Source organism: Aptenodytes forsteri, unplaced genomic scaffold (assembly GCF_000699145.1).
Source record: "Aptenodytes forsteri isolate BGI_AS27 unplaced genomic scaffold, ASM69914v1 Scaffold146, whole genome shotgun sequence".
Lineage (NCBI taxonomy): Eukaryota > Metazoa > Chordata > Aves > Sphenisciformes > Spheniscidae > Aptenodytes > Aptenodytes forsteri.
Window position 1 is genome coordinate 6,949,036 of NW_008795128.1, and position 24,352 is coordinate 6,973,387.

Consider the following 24,352-nt stretch of genomic DNA (forward strand, 5'->3'; position numbering starts at 1 on the left):
AAAGGAAATAGATATGAGGTTATAGGCATAAAAAGTATGGAAACAGGAGCAAGGGAAAAAAAAAAGAGGAGCAGAAGGGAAATAACGGAAAATAATTGTGACAGCCAGGAAATACTTGGATGAGATCCTCCCTGTGCAAGCTGAGAATGTATCTCTGTGACCTCACTAATTCTCTGTTTCCAGCCCTGCCTTTCTCATGCCCTCAGATGTGTCTGGCAGAGTTACTGGCAGGGCCCTCAGAAGGGATGGCAGAGTTACCGGCAGGGCCCTGCAGTCATCTCTCAGTGACAGACGTAATGGAGGAGGGGAACTTTCGCACATGGTCCACGTGCGTGTAGTGGAGCCTTCCCTTCCCACCGTTCTCAGTGATCTCTCCTACAAACACAGCGGACTGTGTGCACCTGCCATCTTCCTCTCAATTCTTTATCTCCCAGATAAACAGCATTCTGAGATTTGCAAATAAAGATCTATCAGACACACTAACAGTTGATTACCAAGACAGCAAATGCATTTACACCTGAGCAACACATTGCTGAAGAAAGCTATGCTCTTCCTGAATGTCAGTCGGAAAAAATTTCCATCGTGAGAATTTTAACTATTATGAATAAAATGCACATCTCCACAGGAAATTAATTTAAAAAAAAATAATGTAAGTTAGTAGGAACTGTGTATCAAATAGGGTGTTTTAATGTCATTGTGATAAGATTGCAGCCATGTGTAAAGATGAAAGTATTCTTCTAGGTGTTGATCTGCTCTGATGTTTCCAGTTAATATGTAATAGCCTTACTGAGCCATACAAGAACATACTATCCCAGAAAGGGCTGAATAGCCCTACTAATAGAAAATCTAACTATTTTGATTAAGCTTGCTATATACTAGCATGTTGCGAGTGCAAAAAGCAGTAACCTACACAAAGGGAAAAAGTAAATCACAAAATGTCCTTTCCAATTGATATTATTAACTTCTTGCTTTTTTTAGTTCACACTTCACTCCTTTCTAACCAACAACATTAATTCTGTGGGCACTAAACTTGGCCACCTTGGCAAACGCAAAGAGAACAAGACAAAAACCCCTGTCACCTGAACGGTGTCATCCTTCCTCCAAAAGTCCTGGGTGGCAATACCTGCCTTAGAGCAGCCAGCTGAGCTTTGCGTGACTCTCATAAGTTTTTATCTTGTGTCTAACAGACCATAGTGCCAATGCAGTATGAAACCCGGATGTCTTGCGGGCTCGTCAAAGGTCATGCCTACTCTGTCACGGCCGTGGAAGAGGTACGTACAGTCCCTTTCCTATGGGGAGAGAACAGTCCTACAGCTATGGGGACCTGTGTTCTACACTGGCCTAGAACCGTGCATGTCAGCAAAGCTGTGAGGGGGGGGAAAAAGCAAAACAAATTATGAGCTAAGGAAACAAAATTTGTATTTAAATAAATGAGAGCCTTGTGGAGAAATAAACCCATCCCAGTTTTGGCTTTCTGGGGAAATGGATATTCCTCCATGGTCTGCTTGGGCAAAGGTGGCCACAGCCGGCCACTTCCTGGTCTTACAGCCTTCCCGCACTCACCCCAAGCAGGTCAGGCTGGGCGATGGCCCAGGAAAGCACCATCACTGGAGGAGCTGGTATCAGCAATTTGACAGGCAGAACGTTTCCTTTTGAACCTACTCTCAGTCTATTCTTGTTAAATTCTTTTTCAATTAGACAACATTTAAAGGGGAAAAAATACGTCTGGTAAGGCTGAGAAACCCCTGGGGACAGGTGGAATGGAATGGACCTTGGAGTGACAAGTGAGTAAAATGGAGCTTCACGTGATTTGAAAAAAAAATTGCAGCTTTATTTGCCCTTATGCAGCTTGTGCATGACCCTAACATTTAATGATGACGTATCTCAATTGTCTTTGCTGTCATTTTGACACGTGCACTTTGAAGTTGATCATAGCTGAGTGCTTAGCTGAAGCTGTAAAAAGAAGAGAGTACCTAAAAAAGATGTTAAGAGGGTCTTTAATCAATGGAAATTAAGAGAGCCCAATCAATCTGATTTTACTGTGTAGCAAGTTCAGCAACGTCCATTTTCAAAACAAGATGTGACAGTAGAAAAATCTTTTAAGTTATGGAAGAACTGGATGAAGCAAGATGTCAGTACATGAGCGAGTTTGGATAAAGCTTCTCATTAGGTTTTACTAAAAGGAATTTCCATAGCTACTCCAACAATGAGAGTCTGCAAACACTTTTGTCTTCAAGCTAAGTAAAATGAGCACAGTTCAGCAGATTTTTGAGAGCTGCTAAGAGGAAGCCTGAAGGGAAGGCAGAGAGGAGTAGGGCAATTTTTTATTTGGGCATGTGGAGAGGAGGGTAGCATTGAGAACAAACGGTTGCAAGGCTCACAAAGGAAAAATTGTATGGATGTAGCAAGATGACTCTTGAGTTTCCATTCTATGAGGCTTACAGTAAAGAGTAGAAATTTTAATCAAAACTGTATTGCAAATCATAATCTAACTTGTGTACTCTTTTGAAGGTCAGAGGAGTGGAACTTCATTAATGAAGCAGAGAAAATCCGCCTGCAACACAAAATCATGGAGGATGGGGAGTTCTGGTGAGACTATGAGTCAAAAACCTGTGTTTCTCTAGGAGATATGCAACTACAGCAAAAATGAATCACACTGCACTACTTAAATCTGCTAACACCATTGCAGTAATCCCTGTTTGCCTTCATATTCCCAATAAGCCCTGCTCTGTGATCGCCTCATTCTCCCACCAGGGTTTGAGTGCCACCAGGACAGTCCTTCTAATTATGCCACACTTCCACAAGCTCTCCATCACCCTTCCTATATACTGTCCTCTCAGCCCAGCGTCCCCCAGTTTGGAGCTATACCTGTGTTAATTGACCAACCAGCAGGCCAAATGCATTAGGAAATCATGGCACTCCCACTGCAAACTTGCCCTAATGGTGGCGGTAACATGGGTCACCCTCCTCCACCTCACCAGGATCTTTCAGACAACTGCCTACCATGTAAATCCATTTGGGTTCAGTTTCCCCTCAATTCCTCCAGGATATCATTTGAAGATTTCATGAGGCACTTCACAAAACTTGAGATCTGTAACCTCACACCTGATACTCTGGAAGCCGATAAACTCCAGACCTGGACTGTGTCAGTCAGTGAAGGGCGCTGGGTGAGAGGCTGCTCAGCTGGAGGGTGCCGCAATTATCCAGGTGAGCAATGGGTCTTAAGAGAGATAAGGCCTCTTTGATGGGGACTGTATTAGATCCCACAGGCTAGGTCATACCACAGTCTGATCGGTGCTCGGCCATAGGAAAAGCCTTGCTTCCTCAGTGGACAAGGCACGTAATTTTGTAGCTGGAAATCTTCTGTCACTAGGTTTGTGACAGCACCTCATAAGCCCAAAAGGCAGGCCTGGCAAAAATAAATCATTGTTCAAATACTTCACAAGTAAGTGATAAGTAAGATAAGAGAGATCAACTTCACTCTAACAGATTTCACTTGGGAAATCCACTTTCTGATAGCTTTAGGTGCTTTGGAAGTTTGTCAGATACTAGTTCTTCATTTTATCTCCTTTGCTGTGCAATTTTGTCACAACTATGTAAAATCCATAACACATAAAAAAATATATATGTATTAGCCCAGTTTTAACCTTTCCCTCAGGAGCCACAGGCAGGGAACTTAAAAGTCCTCTTTGATCATGAGTATTGTTAGAAAGCTGAAACATTACATGTTTGCTTTGGGCTGTTGGTGGGATTTCACAGATACGTTTTGGACCAATCCCCAGTATCGCTTGAAGCTCCTGGAGGAAGATGATGATCCTGAGGATGAAGAGGTTGTCTGCAGCTTCCTTGTTGCACTGATGCAGAAAAATAGGAGGAAAGAACGCAAGCTGGGAGCCAACCTGTACACCATTGGCTTTGCCATCTACGAGGTACCAGCTGTAGACTTTGTTCTTAGCACCGTGATCACAAATCCTGACAGTATGCATTTACCAAGAAAGTCACTGAATCATTCAGCCTGACTACATGAATTGCAATTTTTACTTTGCAAGGAACTCAGGGGAAACCTGGAAGAGAGGAAGGAAATTTAAAGCTTGGTAACCATTCAGCCCATAGTAACCTCAGGGTTTACCCCATCTATAAGTAACACACTTTTTAGGCTTTTATGGTGACTTAATGCCAGATTTTAACATATTCTCTCTCATATATTCTTCAATCTCCCTTTCATCCTTGCTGAAACTAAACATTTCATTAACAGAATAGTGTAAAAAAGGAAACAGACATCGAAGATGCATACGTAGCAATTAACCTCTGGCCCTGCTATCGACTTCATGAAGAAGTCAATTTACTCAGTCCCTTGCACAAACATATTTAGTTCAGATCTTACTGGATCTCATGCAGATCCCAAGAAATCTGGAACGGAAGAAAGAAATTGCTTAGAATAATTATATAACTTGGGGCATTTTATTTACTGGCTGCATCCCCAGAAATCTATGTGAACGCCCTTCTGTATGATCTATAAACAAGTGGACTCACCTAGCAGCTCTGACTGTTTCTTCTCGTTGTTTCTCCCTAAGGTGCCCAAAGAGGTATGAGCAGAACGGAGGCAGATTGACATCTTGGTGTATGCTCACAGCTAGTGTTACTGTTATGCCTGTCTGTAAGTCAGCAGGAAACTGTCCAGTCAAGTTTGTTTTCAGGGATGTAACAAAAGTGAAACCGCTAACCTTTCTGCTTTGAGTGTTTATTAGTAACATTTTGTGAGTAATTTTTAATTCCTTCTCACCCGCACCCGTTTTCACCTGCACCTTTTCCTTAGTCCTTCTTTTCTATTCGTATGTGACCTGGCCATGGCTTACATGGTCAGTCAGTGAGCCTGGGCTGCACTTTGCCATTGCACCCCATGCAGAAGCACCCTAAACCACTTCCATTTCCTCCTGCGAATAATGCCAGTGGCCTGTATCCTGCAACCACAGTTTTCTCTATAGTCTCTGATTTTGTTTGGAAAACAAATGGTATTTTCAGCCATTGAAGAAAATGTATTAAAAGTACACAGATTAAGTTTTTCTGAGCCTGCTGGTAGCTGAATCGTTGGCATCACAAGTTTTGCAAACAAGCTCACCTGAAGGCTATGTTACCTGGAAAACATGAAGATGACAGTCTGAACATTGTCTTTGCTGACTATTTTACAGGTGGTTATTTCTGCAGCAAACAGCTTACAAGTGTTCTTAGCCCACAATTCTTGACTTAATTTTCATATTTGAACCAATGCAACGTTTGATTATCATGTTTCTTTAGCAGATACAGAATTCATGTTTTGTCCAGGCAAGGACACGTTTCCGCTGAAAGCACCTTCACCTTACCACACTGCATGTAGGAGTTTGCATATACCGTTCCTTGCCATGCCACCCTCCAAGGAAAGTAGCTGAACTTTGGTTACACACAACTTAGCATCCAACAAAATGGTCAGATAAAAGTGCCTACACAGCAGAAGTCAGCCAACACTCTGCAAGTGGGCCCTGGAGCAGCCCTCAGAAGCCAACTAGACCCAGCCAGTAGCAACTTAAAGGTGACAGACTCCGTATCTGTTCCCAGCTAGCATCCCTTGTCAGCTCCCTGCTTGCTAAGCTGCTGCTTCATTTGTGTTTTCTGTCCCAACCATGTACTGCCTGCATGACAAGCCACCTGGGGAATGGGTAAGACTTCCTTGAAGACAAATTGACTCATGTGTTCTGCAGATACATGGCACTAAGCACCACTTGCAAAAGGATTTTTTCCTCTACAATGCCTCCAAAGCTAGAAGCAAGACCTATATAAACATGCGAGAAATCTCTGAGCGCTTCCGGCTACCTCCCAGTGAGTATGTCATCATCCCATCGACATACGAACCCCACCAGGAGGGAGAGTTCATCCTGAGGGTCTTCTCAGAGAAAAGAAGTCTTTCAGAGTAAGTTGCAGATCCATTTATCTGGCCATAAAGGTGGAGGTGAGCTTACTAGTCTGTTATAGTCGTGTTCCCAGTTTGCTACACCCTGCTTTTAATTTTCTTAACCTCATTACAAACTCCAAGCTGCAAACTCATTTCCCCAAGCTTCCCTTATAGTCTAACAAGAGCCTACTTTGAATTGTCTTTGGAGAAGCTTGCTACTTGCAGGATATCCTTTGTAAACATACCATTAGCCATTTTTAATAATGGAAATGAACCTGTTTGTTTGGGTTTTATTGCTATATGCCACTGGCTGAAGTTTTGGCCAGATAGATCATTGAACCAGATCTACTTTCATGAATAAATGAATGTCATGAATAAAACACAGAAGTAGGTAGTTATTTCTTTTCCATCCTGCTCTTCAACTAGTTCCCCAGAGCTCAGCAAATTGCAGCCAGTGTCACTTTGCTTAGGCCAAACAGCTTCTGTTTTACTCCCAGCTGCTGAAGTTCAGTGTTATCAAGGCTCTTTAGAGGAGTAAACCAGGCAGCAGCGCTCCTGGAAGTGGTACTTGGGATGCTCAGCTCAAATGGGGAAAAGCTACATCTAGAGCCTGCAGCTGTGATGCTTGGAAGCCAGCTCACACCACTGCCTGTTTGGAAAGTTCAAGTGGCTGCTTACAAACCAGCTACGGAAACAAGCAATGTTGGGAACAGCCACTTTCCTGATTTATTTACTTTCTGCTTTCTTCTAGGGAGGTTGAAAACACGATTGAGGCAGAGCGTCCGTCGGTAAGTACTGTCCTGAGCCTCTTCTGTATGTGAATAGAAGTAGGGAGGGGAAGAGCATCACATCCAGGGAAACCTGCAGCAGGACACCATTTGTGGCCACACGACAGCTCCTTTAGCATAAATTCCCACATTTCTCATCAAGATACTTTTATTAACACTTGCTTTATATACACTATTTTCTAATTTGGACAGACCAAAATCTTTTGCCAGATTTGAAGTCTGTTGGTGGCATAAAGAAGCTGGATGCTAAGCATTGCCTCTGCCTCCATCAATTGAGAGTATTCATTTACTGGGGAGGCCTAGCTCTGTGCTCTGAGATTTGTCTGTGATATTGGTATCTCATCTAATATAGAAAAAAGTACCTTATTTTGAAGTACATGCTTTCTGGAAAGGGGTCTTACTGATATTCTGATTCAAACTAGCATCCATGACAAGCTCTAACTCTTCAGCCTGGGGTTTTACACATCTATATGGGAATATAGTAGAGCTAACAATGCAATTAGTCTTGAAAAAAAATCAAAGGAAATGCTCTTGCACAGAACAGAGTGCCATCAAACTTTGCTCAGAAGTGTTCCCTTTTTGTCTGCTGTCATGATAACAAAATAGCTGTCCAGATCTGGTGGCATTGCCACTTCAGATAACATTGATCTGTGGGCACAGAATTCCAATCTCCACTGCACTGACAGGCTGGGAAAAGGAAAAGGAATAGTCAGAGCTAAAGGTACAATAGAGATTTTATTCAAGCAGACAAAGCCCCAGATGAGATGGGACACTGTTTTGCTATGGTTTCTGCAATTTCTGTCCTTCAGTATGCAATTTCTTGGTGGATGCATTTTTCCTCATTTTTTGAGATTTGAAAACTGTATGAATATAAGAATGGGAAAAATAAATGTGAGGAACGGAAAGAGAAAAAAAGAAATTTTACCATCAGCTCTGCATAATATGCATAAAATCTACAATTCTGTTTAAAACCACTTTTTTTTTTTTTAATTGTCTCTTTTTGTACAGAAGAAGAAAAAGGGCAAGGTGGGTACTTGTGCAATGTGCTGAGTGCAAGACAAAGAGCATGTGCAATGCATGCAGCATGAGCAGAGTTCCTTGATATCATTAGTAATTTCTCTGCATCTGGAAACTGGTCTAGTTAACGAAGGGCACTGGATAAGAGGCCATTTGCAGGCAGCAAAGATTTTGTCTTCCTACACTAAAAGCTAATGAAATAGCTACAGCACTATATAACCCCCTCACTCAAGCAAAAGGGTGACAGAAACTTCTCAGCTTTACAGGCTTGATCCTCTGGGTTGCTCAACTGCCCTTCCTTCTTGCCCCTCCACAGACATCCCAACACCCCTTTCTAGTGAAAATCACCCCTTCTCCAGACACATGCCCTCACATTCGCTTTCCATTGCCTAATGCAGCTACTCCTCTTTCCTGAAGTTTCTGCTCACCAGAGTCCAGGATTCTCCTTTCAATTCTAAACAACACATTTAGGACCCTGAAAATGTAACCAGGCATTTTAATCTCAAGACAGGCTGACTGCAATTAATACTCTAGAGTAACACATTTGCATCTTGTAGCAGCTTTCCTTGTTTTAAATGCACTAAAACAGAACAACTGCATGTGGCTGCTTACAGCTGAATGCTTCAAGAATTAATACAGAGAAAGAACATAAGCTTTGCGTAATTAACAAGCTCCTACACAAATATTCACTTTCTGCGTAGGATTCAGATTCTGTTTGCTTTCAGTGCTACTGTCCTTCATAGAGAGGGGCAAGTTCATCAGTTTAACTGAGAATTGAGAATCTGGGAGGCTTATTTTGCTTAAAAAAAAAAAAGTAACATTTAAACAGTTACTGGCTTTCTGAAAAGGAAAGCTAGAAGCCAGAGATTGCACTATTTTGCAAAAAGACTTTTGCAGCTTTTTGAGCATGAGGAGAACAGTAACTCCAGAAATTCCTCCACCTTTTCTTTTCTTTCATTCCCAGCTCTGGCTTCTCCAGGCACCCTCTCAGGGCAGGAGCTGTTGCTGCATGCGCTTTACCACAGAATGGGTGTCCCCAAATACTTTCCCTTCCACTATTTTTTGTGTAATTTCCACTTCTCTTTTGCTCTCTTCCTTCTTCTTCTTCCTCTAGCCTATCATCTTTGTTTCCGACAGAGCGAACAGTAATAAGGAGCTGACAGCAGATGAAGACACTGGCGAAGACGGTGAAAAAACCCACGTAGATGAGAAAAAGGTTTCTGCAGCAAGTGGCAAGGGGGGAAATAGGGCTTGGTCTGGCTAGCATGAAAGAGTGGCTGGGGAGAGCACAGGAATGGGGCAACATCCTTAGATACTTAACAGCTTTTCATCAAATCTCAGCATAACTTGCATTTGGTTTATGTGGATCTAATGAGCATGAGTGAACAGAGACTATCCCTTCAGTTATTTAACACCTGTGCTAGAGGATGTAGTTGCTTGAAAACATCTCCTGGTTGCTTTCTCATACAAAGATCCCAGCTATGAGAGATCCCTTCCCCACGAGCAGTGCAGTTCAATGCGCTCTTGCTCAGCCCCCTGAAGCGGTACCCGCCTTACACAGGGCACACGTGCAAATTGCATCTGAGGGGCTTCAGGAGCTCCTGGCAACGATCACAGCCTCTCCCCACTACAAATTACACGGCCCTATACCGGTCCCTGTTGGCCAGAGAAAAAACGCCTGAGTAACCCCAGGAGCACCTGCACCCCTCCTCTTTCCTCTCACTACTGGAGAGGAGGAAAACAGGGTAGCAAATTCAGAGTTTCTGCCTGCAGGTGGGTCAGGGACGCGAGATGCAACAGCCAGATCCTGCACCCAGGCTCGTGGCAGCTGGAGGCATGGCTTGAGTGTCTGCTTACAGGGAGTGTGCTGTTCTGCTGCACGACTGCCAGAGCATGCAGGTGGCGAAGTGGGAACCGATCTTAACTTTCCTCTGCATTTAGACAAACAAAAATAAGAACTAAGCCTAGAAATTCACTTTACTATGTTACACATAATTCCTGTAATTTCATGGGGGGGGGGGGGGGGGAGAAAAGGAAACATGGGGGGGGGGGGGGGATAAAATATAGTTTCCTTTTTCAGTATCGGCCTCAGAGTTCAGGGCTTGCTCTTTGCATGTGTCTGAGAACGCTTCACTTTCATCATTTTCCTCTGTCTCATGTGCTACTTGACTCCAGCAAGGGGCCCCCCACATTACGAAGAGCTCTCAAGCCTGAGTCCCTCTGGTCAATTCATAGCCTATAGGGTGGCTATGGAGCAGATATGCCTCTTCTGCTCCAAACTTCTCCTTTGCAATGTTTTGAAACAAAAAATTAGTAGGTAAACATCTGTTGGTGAAAGTAATCATTTAGGCTCCTTCCAAGAGAAAGGAGAGCAATGGGATGAAGTTAAATACTCGACAGTTTTGCCAAGGAACACATTTAACCAAAAAAAGGGGAAATGAACAGAAGGATGACCCATTCCTCTGAAGACCTCCAGATTCACTAAGAGGCTCCTTCACGCAAGGGCAAGTGAGCCCCCCAGGCCCCTTCCCTTCCCTGCTGGGCTAAGGTTGTATCTCTGCTTGTCTCTTTTCAGCATCCTTCAGCAAAAGCTCGTGAGGGGAATGAAGAGGAAAAACAGTTCAGGAATATTTTCCGACAGATTGCAGGGGATGTGAGTATGCAACCAATCCCTGTCTCTGCCATCAAAGCAGCCTAGCCACAACAGCACCTAAATTAACTGCGTCATGGATTGAAAACACTGAATTTTAAAATTTCCTTTGAATTTCCTTCCATCAAATTTCCTTTGAGATCTGAAGCTAAGCAAAATCAAATTAAAATCCAATTAAGCATGTACATCTGAGGATAGCTGTATATAAGCTATTCCCATTGTGTACAAGGGAGCCTTCTTTAAATTCAAGCTTTTACTTCTATCACTGCTACAAGATGCTATTTTGCATAGCATGTATAAACAAGTTAGAAATACAATGCCCTCCAGTGTATGCTTAACGAGGGAAGTTAAAAGTAAAAACAGATCAAAGAACTGCATGAATCAAGAGGCTGCAAATGGGTTACAGGGATTTTTGGCTTACACAGTGGCTTGAAATTACTGGTCATTCTTCTAGTTGTAGTTTAATAAGCACTGTACGGTAACTTTAGACCCACCTTGTACTGCAGCCTCAAGAAAGATTTGGACTAATGTTTAGATGAACTAGAATGCTCTCTAGTTTGAAGCACATATATGCCATACTGAAAAGTGACCAAAGACAATACTTTTAACATATCCACCCATAAAATGACCTGCTTAATAAGGAATGTTGTAATTAATGATATTCTCACCACATTTCCCGCCAGGACATGGAGATCAATGCTGAAGAACTCAGGAATGTTCTCAATAACGTCGTAAAAAAACGTGAGTTTGAGCATGTTTTTCAGTAACCCCGCACAAAGAAATCTGTGATATAACGTAACCCTCCACGCCTGAGTTGCACCCTAAAAATTATTTATGGCTTCAAACTCACAAATTTCCTAGTTACGCTTCCATGGACTTTGCATCCGAAACTTTAACGAGCTGGACTTTTCATAGAGATGCTCTTTACGAGTGATCAAGTGCTGATAACGCAGAAATGAGCAAATATTCATTGGAAGCACCACACAGGATAATATAGCATTTCTAGCAGTCTGTAAATGCTCTTTAAAAAAAAAAAATCCTAACTGAGAGGCAGACCTTTCTCCCTATTTAACAAACTTTAGCCTACAGACCCTGGGCTTGCTTAGTTACCTGGAAGTTAGTTTAGAGTGTTCCAGAGGGTTTTATTGTATATAACAGGTCAAGAAAAGTAATCTCTAATTCACGAGCAATAACATTACTTAGAGTCTTTTCAGATTTCTCTACCACTCATTTCTTACTGGATGAAGGAAGTAGGGTTGGCTTCTAATTTGAGTAGAGTTACACCTAAAAGGAAGAAGCGCTTGCTGACTTGCATGATCTGTTTTCACCTGGGATCATTTATTTCAGATAAGGACCTAAAGACAGAAGGATTTGAACTGGAATCCTGCCGCAGCATGATTGCTTTAATGGATGTATCCTTTTCTGGTGAAAGAGGAGTGCTTGATACCACACTAGTCTACTTGGGTTGTATTTCCCACCACTGCACACACACAACTTAGTAAGCCAGGGAAGAAGAACAGTGCATTATAGTCTGTAGTCAGATAACACAGCATTCCTGGTTTGGCACATCTTAACTCCAGGCATCTCAACATTAGCGTAGTTGGCAGATGAAAATATCCCAAAACAGAAAACTGCAGAATAAGTCAGTCAGTATGATACCCTTCCTTAGGTATCAGTGACTGGCCAGCTCATGTACTAAAGCATGATTTTTAAATTTTTTTTTTTTTTTTTTAAAACCGACTCAACATAACTACAGTTCTTGCCAACAAACTTACCGTATTTCTCTCTTATCTTTAAGTTTATAATGTATTATACATTCCACTGTGTGCTTAGCATGCAACACATACAGAAATTGTCTCAGAGCAAGTATAATAAAACACACTACAAGATGCATATGGGGTTACCTCTGATACAACATCACTCAGTTTTCCTATTTGACATAATGCATGACTTTGAGAGAACATAAGCACACTCAAATGTAACCAGAACAAAATTGTAACTACCACCCAGAGCCATAATGGTTGGAGCCTAAACACATTTTGGTAAATGGCTTTAGTCAACTTTTTGCTTAGTTCTCAATTCATTTTAAGCAAGGCAGAAAGAGCTTCACACTAGGATAAAGCTCAGTTGTCTTAAAAACATTGGGTAAGCTTCATATTTGGAGGTATTTGGAAAGAGCCCTCTAAAACATCCTGCTCGTGTACTTTATAATAGCTCCAGGAGCAAGCCTCTCTCCTGTACCAGATGTTTGCTTCTACACAAAGTACAAATAGTACTTCACACTCCTGAAACAAAATACTATGTACAATAACCAAAATGTTCACAAATATTTTACTGCACAGCTCAGCCAGCTCTTAGTGCTGAGGAGATCCTGAACTCAGTTTCACATTCATCCCTTCACCAGTAGCTGCAGACTTAATTAGTTTTCTCTTAAAAATATTGTGGTTTTTTCACTTAAATGCTTGCATCACAGACAGACGGCTCAGGGAAGATAAACTTCGATGAGTTTCGACATCTCTGGGACAAGATTAAAAGCTGGCAGGTATTGCTGGGATCTGCAGTGCTGTTCTTCACAGCTTCTGCAGCACAAAAGCTTGTGTAGGAAAACCAGACCTCTCTACATACACTACCACAAAAACAAAAGCCAAAAAAATTGCAAATTAGCTTCTAAAAAGAAAAGTAATGTCTCTCCTCATCCTACTCACAGCCTAAGCAAATAGCCTGGATCTCTGAAGCTCCAGCACTCATGTAAGAACTTCCCCCGTTAGAATAGCAGAGAGGCATGCATATTGGAGGAGGAGGGTGATGGGAACTAGAATCAGGCCTCGCAAATAGCTTAATTAGGACAATCAAGAGAGGTTAACAGCATAAACTCAAGTCAAAGAAGGAGAGTCTCTAGGGGAAAGCTTTTTGCTTCTCACAGTATGGATCTAAATTATTTTACTTCGTGACTGAGAGGAGCTCTGCGCTAACAATCCAGACTGCCCAGAAGCAGCAATATAAGGCAAATGGCAAAGCCTCCAAGTGCCTGAGGCACACATCCCATACCTGCTCAGTGGGTACATTCAACAGAAGTCAAGCTTTTGTTTCTGTTGTGCATTTATTTTTTTCTTTTTCCAGAAAATTTTCAAGCGTTATGACACGGATCATTCGGGAACCATCAACAGCTACGAGATGCGCAATGCAGTCAATGATGCAGGTACTTCTAGTGTTCAATGCCCAACAGCCAAAGAAACCTTATTTTGGTTGATCTATCACAGGTGAAATCAGGAACACAGTGCAGCCTTTTAAAAAGAGACCCTACAGAAATTCAAAAATCCTTTTTTCCCCAGCAGAGCTTTTCAAATATCCAAAAGGCAAGTCTTGTATGTCTTGCCAACCAAATAGATCTCTTCAGCTCTTTAAACTTTCCAATGAATGATGCTCTGCTGTCTTAAGGATCTCCCACTCGGGGTCCTCCTGTTCAGGGGGACCAGCAAGCTCTGAAGACATCTGATTTCATTTAAGCTGTGGATTCTTTATGTTTGTATAAGTAACAATCAAAGAACAGTGTAAAACCTTCATCCCAAGCGTACAGGCACTGAAACCGAGGCAGAGCAGGTCAATGTCCAAGTTTGCATCAGAGGCGACTGGATGGACATTTCTTGAGTCCTGCTCATGTTTCTTAGTGGCACTAAGCCACTGCAGGCTCAGTCTCCTTTTCTACCTGTGCAGTAAGAAGAAAGTACTTTGCAAAAGTTGCAGTTAATGAAATTTGTCCTGCAAAGAGAGGCTTTTGACTTTTCTTGCTTCTTGTCTCAAGCACATTGGTGTGCTTCTTTCCCTGGACAGCAGGCCGCCCCCAGCAAATGTCTTTACCAGCTGCTGTTTCTCTAAGGGAACAAGATGGCTTCTTTAATCAGAAAATCTGTAGCATCACTATAAACCTAAATGTGATGATTTCAGTGACGCTTTATCTTCAGTAGTATTTTGGCACATTAGTCACCAGTTCATCAAGGAACAGAAACAGATGGCTACCTTATACTTTACAAAACATCAGTGATTCAATCCTTTGCTAAGGACAAAACCACCCCTGGATTTGAACTCCTGCTGCAGTAGAAATACAGGTCATTTTTATTTTCCAGGTTTCCATTCTCGCCAGGAAAGTTGTCAATGTAAAAAAAAATTATTTAAATACCTCCTGCCCTGACCTTAGAACTAAGAAGACATTTTGCAATAAAAACTTCTCAGTCTTACAGCACGTAGGCTGTGCCTGACCTTGCATTTAGCCAACAACCAGCAGTACCCAAATTACGACAGACCCTTTGTGAAGCGTGGTCGCGCGCTGCAGCAGCCAGTGCCACAGTTCGGTAATGCCACGCTGAGGAGTTACCTCCTTATCTATTTTTTGACCATTGTGTAATTGTGTTTTCATAGCAACTTCCTCCTATGTTTCTGTCGCCCAGTTTCTGTCGCTTTGCTCTTATCAGGCTCAGCTAAGCTGCAAACTCTTCGGTGGAGACCCTTCTTCATATTTACAGCGTGAGGTAACTCGCGTGCTATTGGCCCTCCCAAATCGTAATTTCAAAATGCTACTTCTGTTTTAAGAAAGCAGCTGGACGCAGGGAAGCTTCTTATAGCTTTACTTCATTTTATTTAGCGGCTGCAGCAGTACCCTCCAGCCTGAGCCTCGGCTGGGCCTGGGAAGTGCCTATGGCCAAACCTCTCTTGGAGGCCTGACCGGCGCCAGCGCTTCCCCCCAGCCGCGGCCCAGCTGTGCCCCATTTCTGGTCCTCTGCAGGGTTTCGGCTGAACAACCAGCTCTACGACATCATCACCATGCGCTACGCCGACAAGAACATGAACATTGACTTTGACAGCTTCATCTGCTGCTTCGTGCGCCTGGACGCCATGTTCAGTGAGTGGCTGCCCCGGTTTTACTGCGCTGCCTCCCCTCCTCGCCCCCAAAATGCACTGTTGTACTCAAAGCACTACTGCCTATGTATAGTTTTAATAATTTATGTGCTTAGGGAATCTAAAATATGACAGCCGTCCCATACAAACACAAAAGAACTCTCTTGGAGGCCTGACCGGCGCCAGCGCTTCCCCCCAGCCGCGGCCCAGCTGTGCCCCATTTCTGGTCCTCTGCAGGGTTTCGGCTGAACAACCAGCTCTACGACATCATCACCATGCGCTACGCCGACAAGAACATGAACATTGACTTTGACAGCTTCATCTGCTGCTTCGTGCGCCTGGACGCCATGTTCAGTGAGTGGCTGCCCCGGTTTTACTGCGCTGCCTCCCCTCCTCGCCCCCAAAATGCACTGTTGTACTCAAAGCACTACTGCCTATGTATAGTTTTAATAATTTATGTGCTTAGGGAATCTAAAATAAGCCGTCCCAACAAACACAAAAGAAAAGAAGCCATTGCATTTCTCTTTGTATTAGCTAAGGAAAAACATAGCAGAAATACTTGCTGACCACATAAGTAAGTACCTGCACAAGTTTGCACAACACAGCAGGAGCACAATTTGGTTTGGTATCTGGGATCATCTTTACACACACAGTAATTTAATCTACTCTATATACTTCTGTTTCCTTGCTTTAGGGGCATTCCACGCCTTTGATAAAGATGGAGATGGCATCATTAAGCTCAATGTTCTGGAGGTAAACTGGTTTGTGCCAGTATTTCTGACACAAAGTCACAATACTAAATGTTATTTGTATTATTCCTTGCACACGTTCTCAAGGGAGCCTACGAGAGCTGGTCTGAAATTGTCATACAAGTGATAAGAGTCTGCAAAACCTCCTAAAAATTTTGCTACCTATTTTACACAGAAAATACCTGTATCCATGATCTGCCAGCAACAGCTGCTCTGTAAGACTCCAGTTGGTGCTGAAGGGCACAGCTGCAGACTCTTCATATCATCTTTAAAGTGTTTCCAAAAACCTTTGAGGTGTTCTTTTTTTATGAGGCAATTTAAATCAAACATACTTTAGTTTAAAGGTATTAACTGATAATGGGGTTTAACATAGGTTCTTTACCTTTTTAAAAATTTTATTAAGAAGGCTTAGAAAGTTTCAACTTAAAAGCACGTCTGCTGCTAGGGAGACCACAAAAAACACTTCATTTTTTGCAAGCGAAGGAGGAATAAGAGCTAAAAGCCTAAGACAAAGTTCCCCGCTGCCAGTATGCTTCATACTAAGTATCAGCAAGCAGCTGCCTTCCAGCTGCAGAGATGGTGGTGTCTCAAATTTGTTGGAGGATGCCAAAAAGTCTTTCATCCTTTAATTCTAACTCTTCTTTCAGTGGCTGCAGCTCACGATGTACGCGTAACACCAGAGCCAGCGCCCACCTTCATCAAGAAAACGCTCAAGACTTCTGTTTTGAGTAACTAGCTCCTTTCATCCCCAAGTGCAAACAAGAGCATTTCCTAATTACGTGCTTCACTCGCCAAGATAAACAGCACATGGGAAGAATCCGTTGGAAAAAGAGACAATCATACTCCAGTAGGCAGACCAGTGTGCCTATTCTATAACTACTTTTATAACGTCCTGACATTTTCCTTCGGACAACAAGGATTAATTTATTGATGACTGAATTAAGCTTTTTCTGCATGGTAAAGACATGGAGCATGCATCATTATTCTGCTTATGCTGACAACTGGAAAAGTCTTCCCTCAAGTTAGGCAAAATGGGGACTGTATTTGAACTGTGAAAGTCAGGAGGTGTTTACTACCACCTTGTAATTAGTCATTAACTCTTTGTCCTGCTTTTGATACTATCATTTCAGCCTCTTCATAATGTGGACTGAATATTTCACATGAGATTGTGTTAGATTACTGTCGTGGTAATTAATTACATGAATATTATGTATCCCGATCACTTATGTTGTTATAGATGTGGCTGTGCAGGTTGGTTCTCTGCTATGCTAGAACTGTGGAAGTAAGGCACAACACGCTGCCATACCTAGGTACATCTTGGTCTAGTGCCTCAGCAAAGGTGTCGGAACTGAGCAATTTGCTCTCATTTTTAATACCCCCATAGTATCTTAATTACACATTGGACATTTTAAATGTTTTTTATTGTAACTGCATCCTCTGTAACATTGAGAAAGTTGTTTGCCATTTGAGACAAAACCTCTTACACATACAAACCTCTCTCTCTCTCCACACACATTTCCTCTCCCCCACCCCCTCAAGGTCCTATTTCCTGACAGTATTGTGTATTTCTTCATTTTAAGAGGTGACTTGTAGCAGAACCAGACACTATGTTAACATGACCACTTTGGGAAGATTATTAGAATGTGTAAGTACAAGTAGTTTAATTGAACCAAAAATAAAACCAACTGGATTTTGGCCTAATCTTTAGGGTTGTTTTTTGGTTTTATTTTGAAAGAACAGAGGAGGATGAAACATTGAGCACTCTTCCGTCATTCTCCTGAATATACAGCAGCTTTTGGAGTTTTATGGCAAGCGTGAAATCAGCTTAATATCTCAAACACTTGCCAGTTTGCTCCTTGAATGGGTTAAAAATAAAAAAGCACTTGAGCTTGAGAGCTCCATTGTTACCAGCTTTAAGGATGACAGGTTTTCAGAACTGGTGAATTGTTGATCAACATAAAAATGGAAGGAAAAACAGAATGTGCAAGAAGAGGTGTGAAGAGACCAGACTTTGTCAGGAGAACCTTCTACTTAGTTCTCTACTGGTGAAAAGTAACAAAGCAATCCACTATTGTAAAGCAAAATTGTAAAAACAAATCGTAGCATCCACTCAAAGTTATTCTGGTAAGTAGCACATTTAACTGAAAGGTCACTAAGAAACAGAAAACCTTTTGACTATAAAGTTCTTAATGTTGTCCTGCACTCTAACTTACTCTGAAAGAGTAAGAAAATCCTATAGTTTATCTAAAGAAGAGTTATTCTCCTTTAAATTCAACTGTTGTTTTAACCCAAATCAGGTTTTTAAGATGACTGGAACAGTAGGAGCCCTGGGTTCCAGCCATGTGTTCTCTCCACTAAGCTATTATTTTCCATACAAAAATATGGCAGAGATGCTCTTGGTTAGGGTGTTCAGAGAAAAAACAAAATCTATCAGTCAAAAGATCAAAATCAGGATTTTTGATTGGCAACTCAAAACTGCTCCTTAAAGTCCTGGTGAGTGAACTACCAACAGCTCTAGAGAACTTCCCCTTGCAACAGGCCATGAAGCAAGGGAGTCAGCAGGTCATCTTGGCGGCACCAGCTGGGTGGGCAGTTTCCATTTTCCCTGCCGAATGACTAAGTCTGAGATTCCTGCACGTCGGGAGCAAAAACTTGCAACATTCCTGCCAGTGCTGGAGCTTCAAAGTGGCCTGTCTGATTTTATCCAGCCCTCTTAAAAAAGAAAAAAAAAATCCAGAACAAAGTCAAGTTCTACCGAATCCTCTGAAAGAATCATTCTATTCAAAGCAAAGAAGAATCAGACTGACAAACCGTAACAATATAAAGAACTTTTATTTTTCTTTTTTTTTTCTTCTTTCTTCTTTTGCTGTGTAAAGTTTCGTTATTACACTCACAGCTTTGTACCAAAGTGAAAGAAGAAAGCCAAGGTCAATCTGTGCACATGTTCTACACAGCTTAAGTTATTAAATATTCACTCATGTTGTTTTATTCCACTTCCATTCTTCAAAAAGACTGTTTAACACTTACAGCAAAATGAAATTTGAGAAGCTGGCAGGTGCATATAACAGAATATATACCTACACAGTTTGCTCTTTACTTTCACTATTAAATATTTTACAAACAGTAGCTGAAACCATTTCCTTATCCTTCCTCACATACTCCGGAACTCTGGACAACTTAGACTGTTTGAATGACAGTACCATACAAGCCTGAAAACCAAGATTCATCCGTACCTGTGTTCTAATTCAAAAGAAGGGAAAAATATTTTCTCAACACCACATTTTTGTTTCTGGGAACCTACAGTTTATTGCGAGTTTTCAGTTATCGTTTACCTTGATCTGGCATTGTTGTACAGTTTGAAAGCGTGCATTAGGAACTGCACTACTTCAAACACACTGCACAGCCAAACTCCTGCTGTTTTGCAGAAGTCAGCTCATGCGCTGACAATATGTTTAAAGTCTGCAATCCACACAGAAGCGACACAAGGCAAGCAGAAGCTGGGATATTTAATGCATCTTTGTACCAATGGATGCAGCCGTTTTCCCTCTGGCCCTTTCCACATACAGAAGCAGCAGCGTTAGGCCATAAAGTATTTTGCACTGTCAGTTAACTTATTTTTCCCTGTGATTTGAAGGAAAAAGGAGTAACAAACACAGACCAATCCTAGCATTGTCTTATCATTCAATACATGTGAGGCTATCGGGGTTGGGGAAGGTTAAGCTTTGCAGCACATGTGAACTTTAAGTGATCATTTTATGCTACTCACGCCCTCCTTTTGGAGCTCAGGCAGGGCTTGGTATGCCCATGGCGCAACAAGTTCTTATGCTTTTGAAAAGAATGATATAAGCAGTTTCAGTAGCACCTGGCCCATTCTTTAGATCATAAAAGACCATAATACCTCTGAGCACTGTACTCTGTCCGTTGAGAGGTTTCATAGCTTAATAAGCGCCATGCCAGTCCTGCTAAGAGGAAATGGTCGCTTGTCCCCCAAAGAGCCTACCATATTTAGTCAGCCGTATACCAAGTCCAGAGCTCATTATTTAACATTTGACTAATAAAATAAAAACAGCTAACCACAAAATAAACCCTCACCATACTCACTCTTCCACCCACAACTTTTTACTTGCATAAAAAACAAACTGAAAACAAAAATAGTCCTGAAACAGGCTTCAGATGTGCAGTACTGCTTTTCATGCAAATATTACTCCGTTAAATATCACAAATAGTCCGCCTTCCCAAAGTTATTACACTCTTTGACCGGAGGTATATCAGGAGTCACAACCCTAAGTTGCAAGACCGGAGAGGATCTCATTAATGGCTACCAAGCCAATACATTAGTTTACCACCTCTCTTCTGCAACCGCCTCTGGAAGAAGTGAATGGCCATTAGCGAAAGCTGCACCGAATTCCAGCTGAACAAACAGGAAACCTCCCCACAGAACTCCAGAGAAGCCTGGGGATTTCCACAGCTGCACAACAACTTCATAGCAAATCCTTTTAAGATATTCTCAGGACAAAGCAGCACAGCATTTTCCTCTGAACCCCTGAGCAATTTTTAAAATTGTTTTTAATTTATGAAGCAAAATTTTATAAACACTCACGCAGCTCTGCTATTTTCCTGCCTCTTATCCATTTTAAGGTTCTTATAATATATCTGAAATGACCTACAAAGTAGCAAAAGACACCACTGCTAAAGCTAAAGCTGGATTTCAGAAGTCCAGACTTTTCAGGAGGACTGTTTTCAAGGACAGATAAGGAAATGTCATGGACTACAAGAAAAGGAAGTCTGCTTCCACCAACTAGAAAAGATAAACCCAACAAGCAGTCAGGAATGCAAACAAAGTGTAATAACTTTGTTTGTTGCAACACCTAGTGAGAAAGATCTTTATACGTTCCTGAAAACAGCTGAAAGAACATGAAGAATCACAAGGAAGAAGTAACAAAACCTACTCTCACACGCCATTTTTCAGACTGCTACAATCACTCCACATGCTTGTCCTCAGGACACACACCTCCACAGCTTCACTTCAAGCACAGCCCATGAAGGACAGCTTGAGACGTTCACATTGTTTATGCCATACTTTTACATGCTCCCTCATTGTGGTTCAAAAAAAACCCCAGAAAAACTCTTGAACATCAATAATTTCGGAAATGGTTTAAGTATTACGCAGTATTCTGCTTAAGTCATGGAAAAAACACATACTCTCGGAGACTCTAGAGAAATACAGCCTGTATCAGAAAACATTTACACTGCTCAGAGATTTTCCTGAACTTGATTCTCTCTTGAATTGCTTCATCCACAGACCACAGAAAGGAAAAAAAAAAATCAACAACAAACAAAACTACAAACACACCCCCCAAAAGCCAAAACAAAAACACCCTCAAAACAGCCTGGGGTCTGAGCCACATACTGGGGTTTTTTCCTGTCCACAAACAGCGTAATAAAAAACCCCAAACAAATCACCACTAAACATTGGAACTTCAGAGATTCACAAGTCTCTGAAGTAGGATGTCACTGCATCTCATTCCTACTTTACTCCCGTCTCACAAAAAATCATCAATGTCAAGCAATTGCAGAGAAATTATTCTTTACTCCCATCTCACAAAAAATCAATGTCAAGCAATTGCAGAGAAATTATGCTTGTCCACTAAGACAATACAAAAATAGCGTGCTTCAGAGAAGGCCCTGAAGTTCCTTGATTTGATGGCAGACTGGAACATCCATGGGCTTCCCTCAATCCCTTTCTTGGCCTAAAAAGGCTTCTTCGTAGTCAAAGGGTGAGGCTATAAAACACTTGGTCTACGGTTGGCATACCAAGCCTCAAAGTAGTGGCAAAAGAGATGCTAAAATAAATAAAGTAAAAATAGAACATTTGGTTTGTTTGAACAGCGCTGGATTCATTTATAAGCAGCTCAGTTTTGACACTAGGCTGCATTTACCTTCTGTTACAGTTTAAGGAAACCTCTGCTTTTTTTATCCTGAGCAGCAAGTTAGGCAAAAGTGAACACAAAGCTCCTTACTAGATTAGTCTCATTGTTTAAGAGAGCTCTTTGCTAAGTTAGTGTTGTTATAGGAGAGAGGATCGCACATGCAAGAAGTACATTTCACTGACTTAATGGGTAAAGTTTTCCACCCCAAGGGACACCTGCAGAGGAACCCTGACAAGTAGAAACAGTCTTCCCCTCTGCACTGGCTTCTCTGTGGTACCTTCTGTGCATTAGCAGAAACAAGACTTTTACATGCAATATGCATTTTGTATCCTCAGCTTCTGCTTGAGAACTTTAGACTTTAAAATCTTTTAAAATCCTGCTCCATTCTTTCCAGTTGAGGTTTTGTCAACTTGATATAGCCCAAGCCAATTAAGCCAGTTCACAACAGAAACAAAATACTACCTAAATGGATGCACTTAGACAGGCAGTGCCTTTGCATTTCTCTTAGTTTGCTATGCCATGAAGATATAGGACTGCAAAGCTCAGCCACTAAGATTCCAAATAAAATCAGGAATCCGACTGTGGTGTTGTATCAAGATAGCAGTGGTTATGCTGGTATTTAACTAAAATAAAAGCCGACACCACTTACTTCTTTCCTGTACATGAGGACCTATATTTAAAAAGACTAAGATTGCAAAGCACGTGAGTGGAGCCGCTGTTCTGGCTGTCCTGCTGCTACTGGCATACCTCTCAAGAAATAACGGCTTTCCTCCAAATAAACAAAATACTTCATGAGGTACAGTATTTAGGGCAGCCTGTCACTGTATATATTGTGCCAGTTATAGCAATTTTTACACAAGGAATAAAAAATAAGTTACAATTAACATTAAAAAAATTAATTTATTCCAGTTCTCCATAAAATACCTTTTCTTTTTATGAAGGACGTCAAAATGTACACTGTGTGTACAATGTTACACTGTTAGAATTTGTGATATTCTGGTTTGCAGAATTTTATTAAAATCAGCTAAAAAAATTGGATACAACATGAAAACAGACACATCTTAGACACTTAAAAGGCTTCAAGCTGAGTTTGCAAACGCCAGCACCTATTGTAATCTAAGTTCTCAACACCCCTCTGGACTTCCCAGAGACTCTCAGACTATGCTTCTTAAAAAACAAAACAAAACAAAAAGCAAACAGAAAAAAACAAACAACAAAAAACCAAGGCAGACAAGAGGAGGGAATATTCTTATCTGCCAATGAATTAAAAACTTGCAAGAATCTTCCGTTTGGGCCATGTCTTAATTGACCAGCCTTATTTCTACAGAGTGCAACACAACCTGCAGTCTCTATAGCAAGGCATTTCAGCCCCACTCCATTTTTGCATTCCAAGTGGGAAAAGAAAGAGGAAAGACTGGAGTAAGAAATCGATGTTATTTGGAATAATTCTGACATATAAAATTACTTCCCAATGTGGGAGGTGAAAAGCTTCATGAGTCAATCCTGCTGTCATCCTCAGCATGTCTTTCAATGTGTCCTACAGCATCCTAGAAAAGAACCAGAGAAGTCAGTAGAGTCAATCCTTGTCATCCTCAGCATGTCTTTCAATGTGTCCTACAGCATCCTAGAAAAGAACCAGAGAAGAGTGATATTCTTGACTATTTTCAGTCAAACTGACATTCTGGATAATATACATTTTTTGGCTTAAAACTTCTAAAAAAAATTGAAAAAATAAAAAAATCAATGCCAAGCTATTAAATCACATATATAAAAGTATCTCACATACCACGTGATTCAAGGCAAATAAAAACCAGCTTCCTTTCTGATTAGAAGGGCATATCAAATAAACACATCATATCCAAAGCCAGTGCTTAAAAAGAAATTAAGGATTCTACTTATGTTTCTTCGTTCTCAAAGAAACCTCCTGCCATTGCGTATTTTGAAAAGCATTCAACAGGAAGGTAGTTTGTATGGCCAAGGAGTAAAATGTGGATTTCACCAACCAGTCTATAGGTAACAACCCTCCTTTCACCCACCCCCCAACCCTTTCCACATCACTTAATCCAACTGACATCCAACTCTCATGCCTTCTTCATTTTTTTCCCATCTGTGCTAATATTTACTCAGAAATTTAAGCATTATACTTATTTAAAGATTGTTAGAAAAACCAATCCCAGGTGAAAAGTAAACAGCATCAGCATCCACGACAATGTGGGGGGGGGGAGGGGGGGAGCAATTGGTAAAAATTAAAGACAATAAAATCTGTTTCAAGGCTGAAGATGGTTGTTCGTCTTAAAAATAATTTTTTCCTAGAAAAACTTAATTACATCTTGAATATAGTTACCAAAGTTTCTTCTAATATTTCAAGAATTTTACCATTTCCATGTAATATTTTAGGA

The 24,352-nt window shown here is 41.4% G+C and overlaps 2 protein-coding genes across 4 annotated transcripts in view; one reads left to right on the plus strand and one right to left on the minus strand.

Annotated features, from left to right (window-relative positions):
* CAPN3 (calpain 3) overlaps positions 1–17,726 on the plus strand; it is a 30,875-nt gene extending 13,149 nt beyond the window's left edge. The window contains exons 7-24 of the mRNA XM_009277562.1: positions 1,188–1,271; positions 1,699–1,784; positions 2,512–2,589; positions 3,047–3,207; positions 3,760–3,929; positions 4,575–4,586; positions 5,736–5,944; positions 6,678–6,714; positions 7,723–7,740; positions 8,846–8,947; positions 10,307–10,384; positions 11,065–11,122; positions 11,729–11,793; positions 12,855–12,923; positions 13,502–13,580; positions 15,162–15,278; positions 15,969–16,027; positions 16,671–17,726. Coding sequence (XP_009275837.1) covers positions 1,188–1,271; positions 1,699–1,784; positions 2,512–2,589; positions 3,047–3,207; positions 3,760–3,929; positions 4,575–4,586; positions 5,736–5,944; positions 6,678–6,714; positions 7,723–7,740; positions 8,846–8,947; positions 10,307–10,384; positions 11,065–11,122; positions 11,729–11,793; positions 12,855–12,923; positions 13,502–13,580; positions 15,162–15,278; positions 15,969–16,027; positions 16,671–16,697 — 1,509 coding nt within the window. The 3' untranslated portion in view covers positions 16,698–17,726. The remainder of the gene's footprint in view (positions 1–1,187; positions 1,272–1,698; positions 1,785–2,511; positions 2,590–3,046; positions 3,208–3,759; positions 3,930–4,574; positions 4,587–5,735; positions 5,945–6,677; positions 6,715–7,722; positions 7,741–8,845; positions 8,948–10,306; positions 10,385–11,064; positions 11,123–11,728; positions 11,794–12,854; positions 12,924–13,501; positions 13,581–15,161; positions 15,279–15,968; positions 16,028–16,670) is intronic.
* Positions 17,727–22,833: 5,107 nt separating this feature from the next.
* The window catches only part of ZNF106 (zinc finger protein 106), a 32,761-nt gene continuing 31,242 nt past the window's right edge, over positions 22,834–24,352 (minus strand). For all 3 annotated transcript variants that reach the window (XM_009277564.1, XM_019471597.1, XM_009277566.1), the window contains one exon: positions 22,834–23,500. In XM_009277564.1, the coding sequence (XP_009275839.1) occupies positions 23,444–23,500 (57 nt within the window). In that variant the 3' untranslated portion in view covers positions 22,834–23,443. The remainder of the gene's footprint in view (positions 23,501–24,352) is intronic.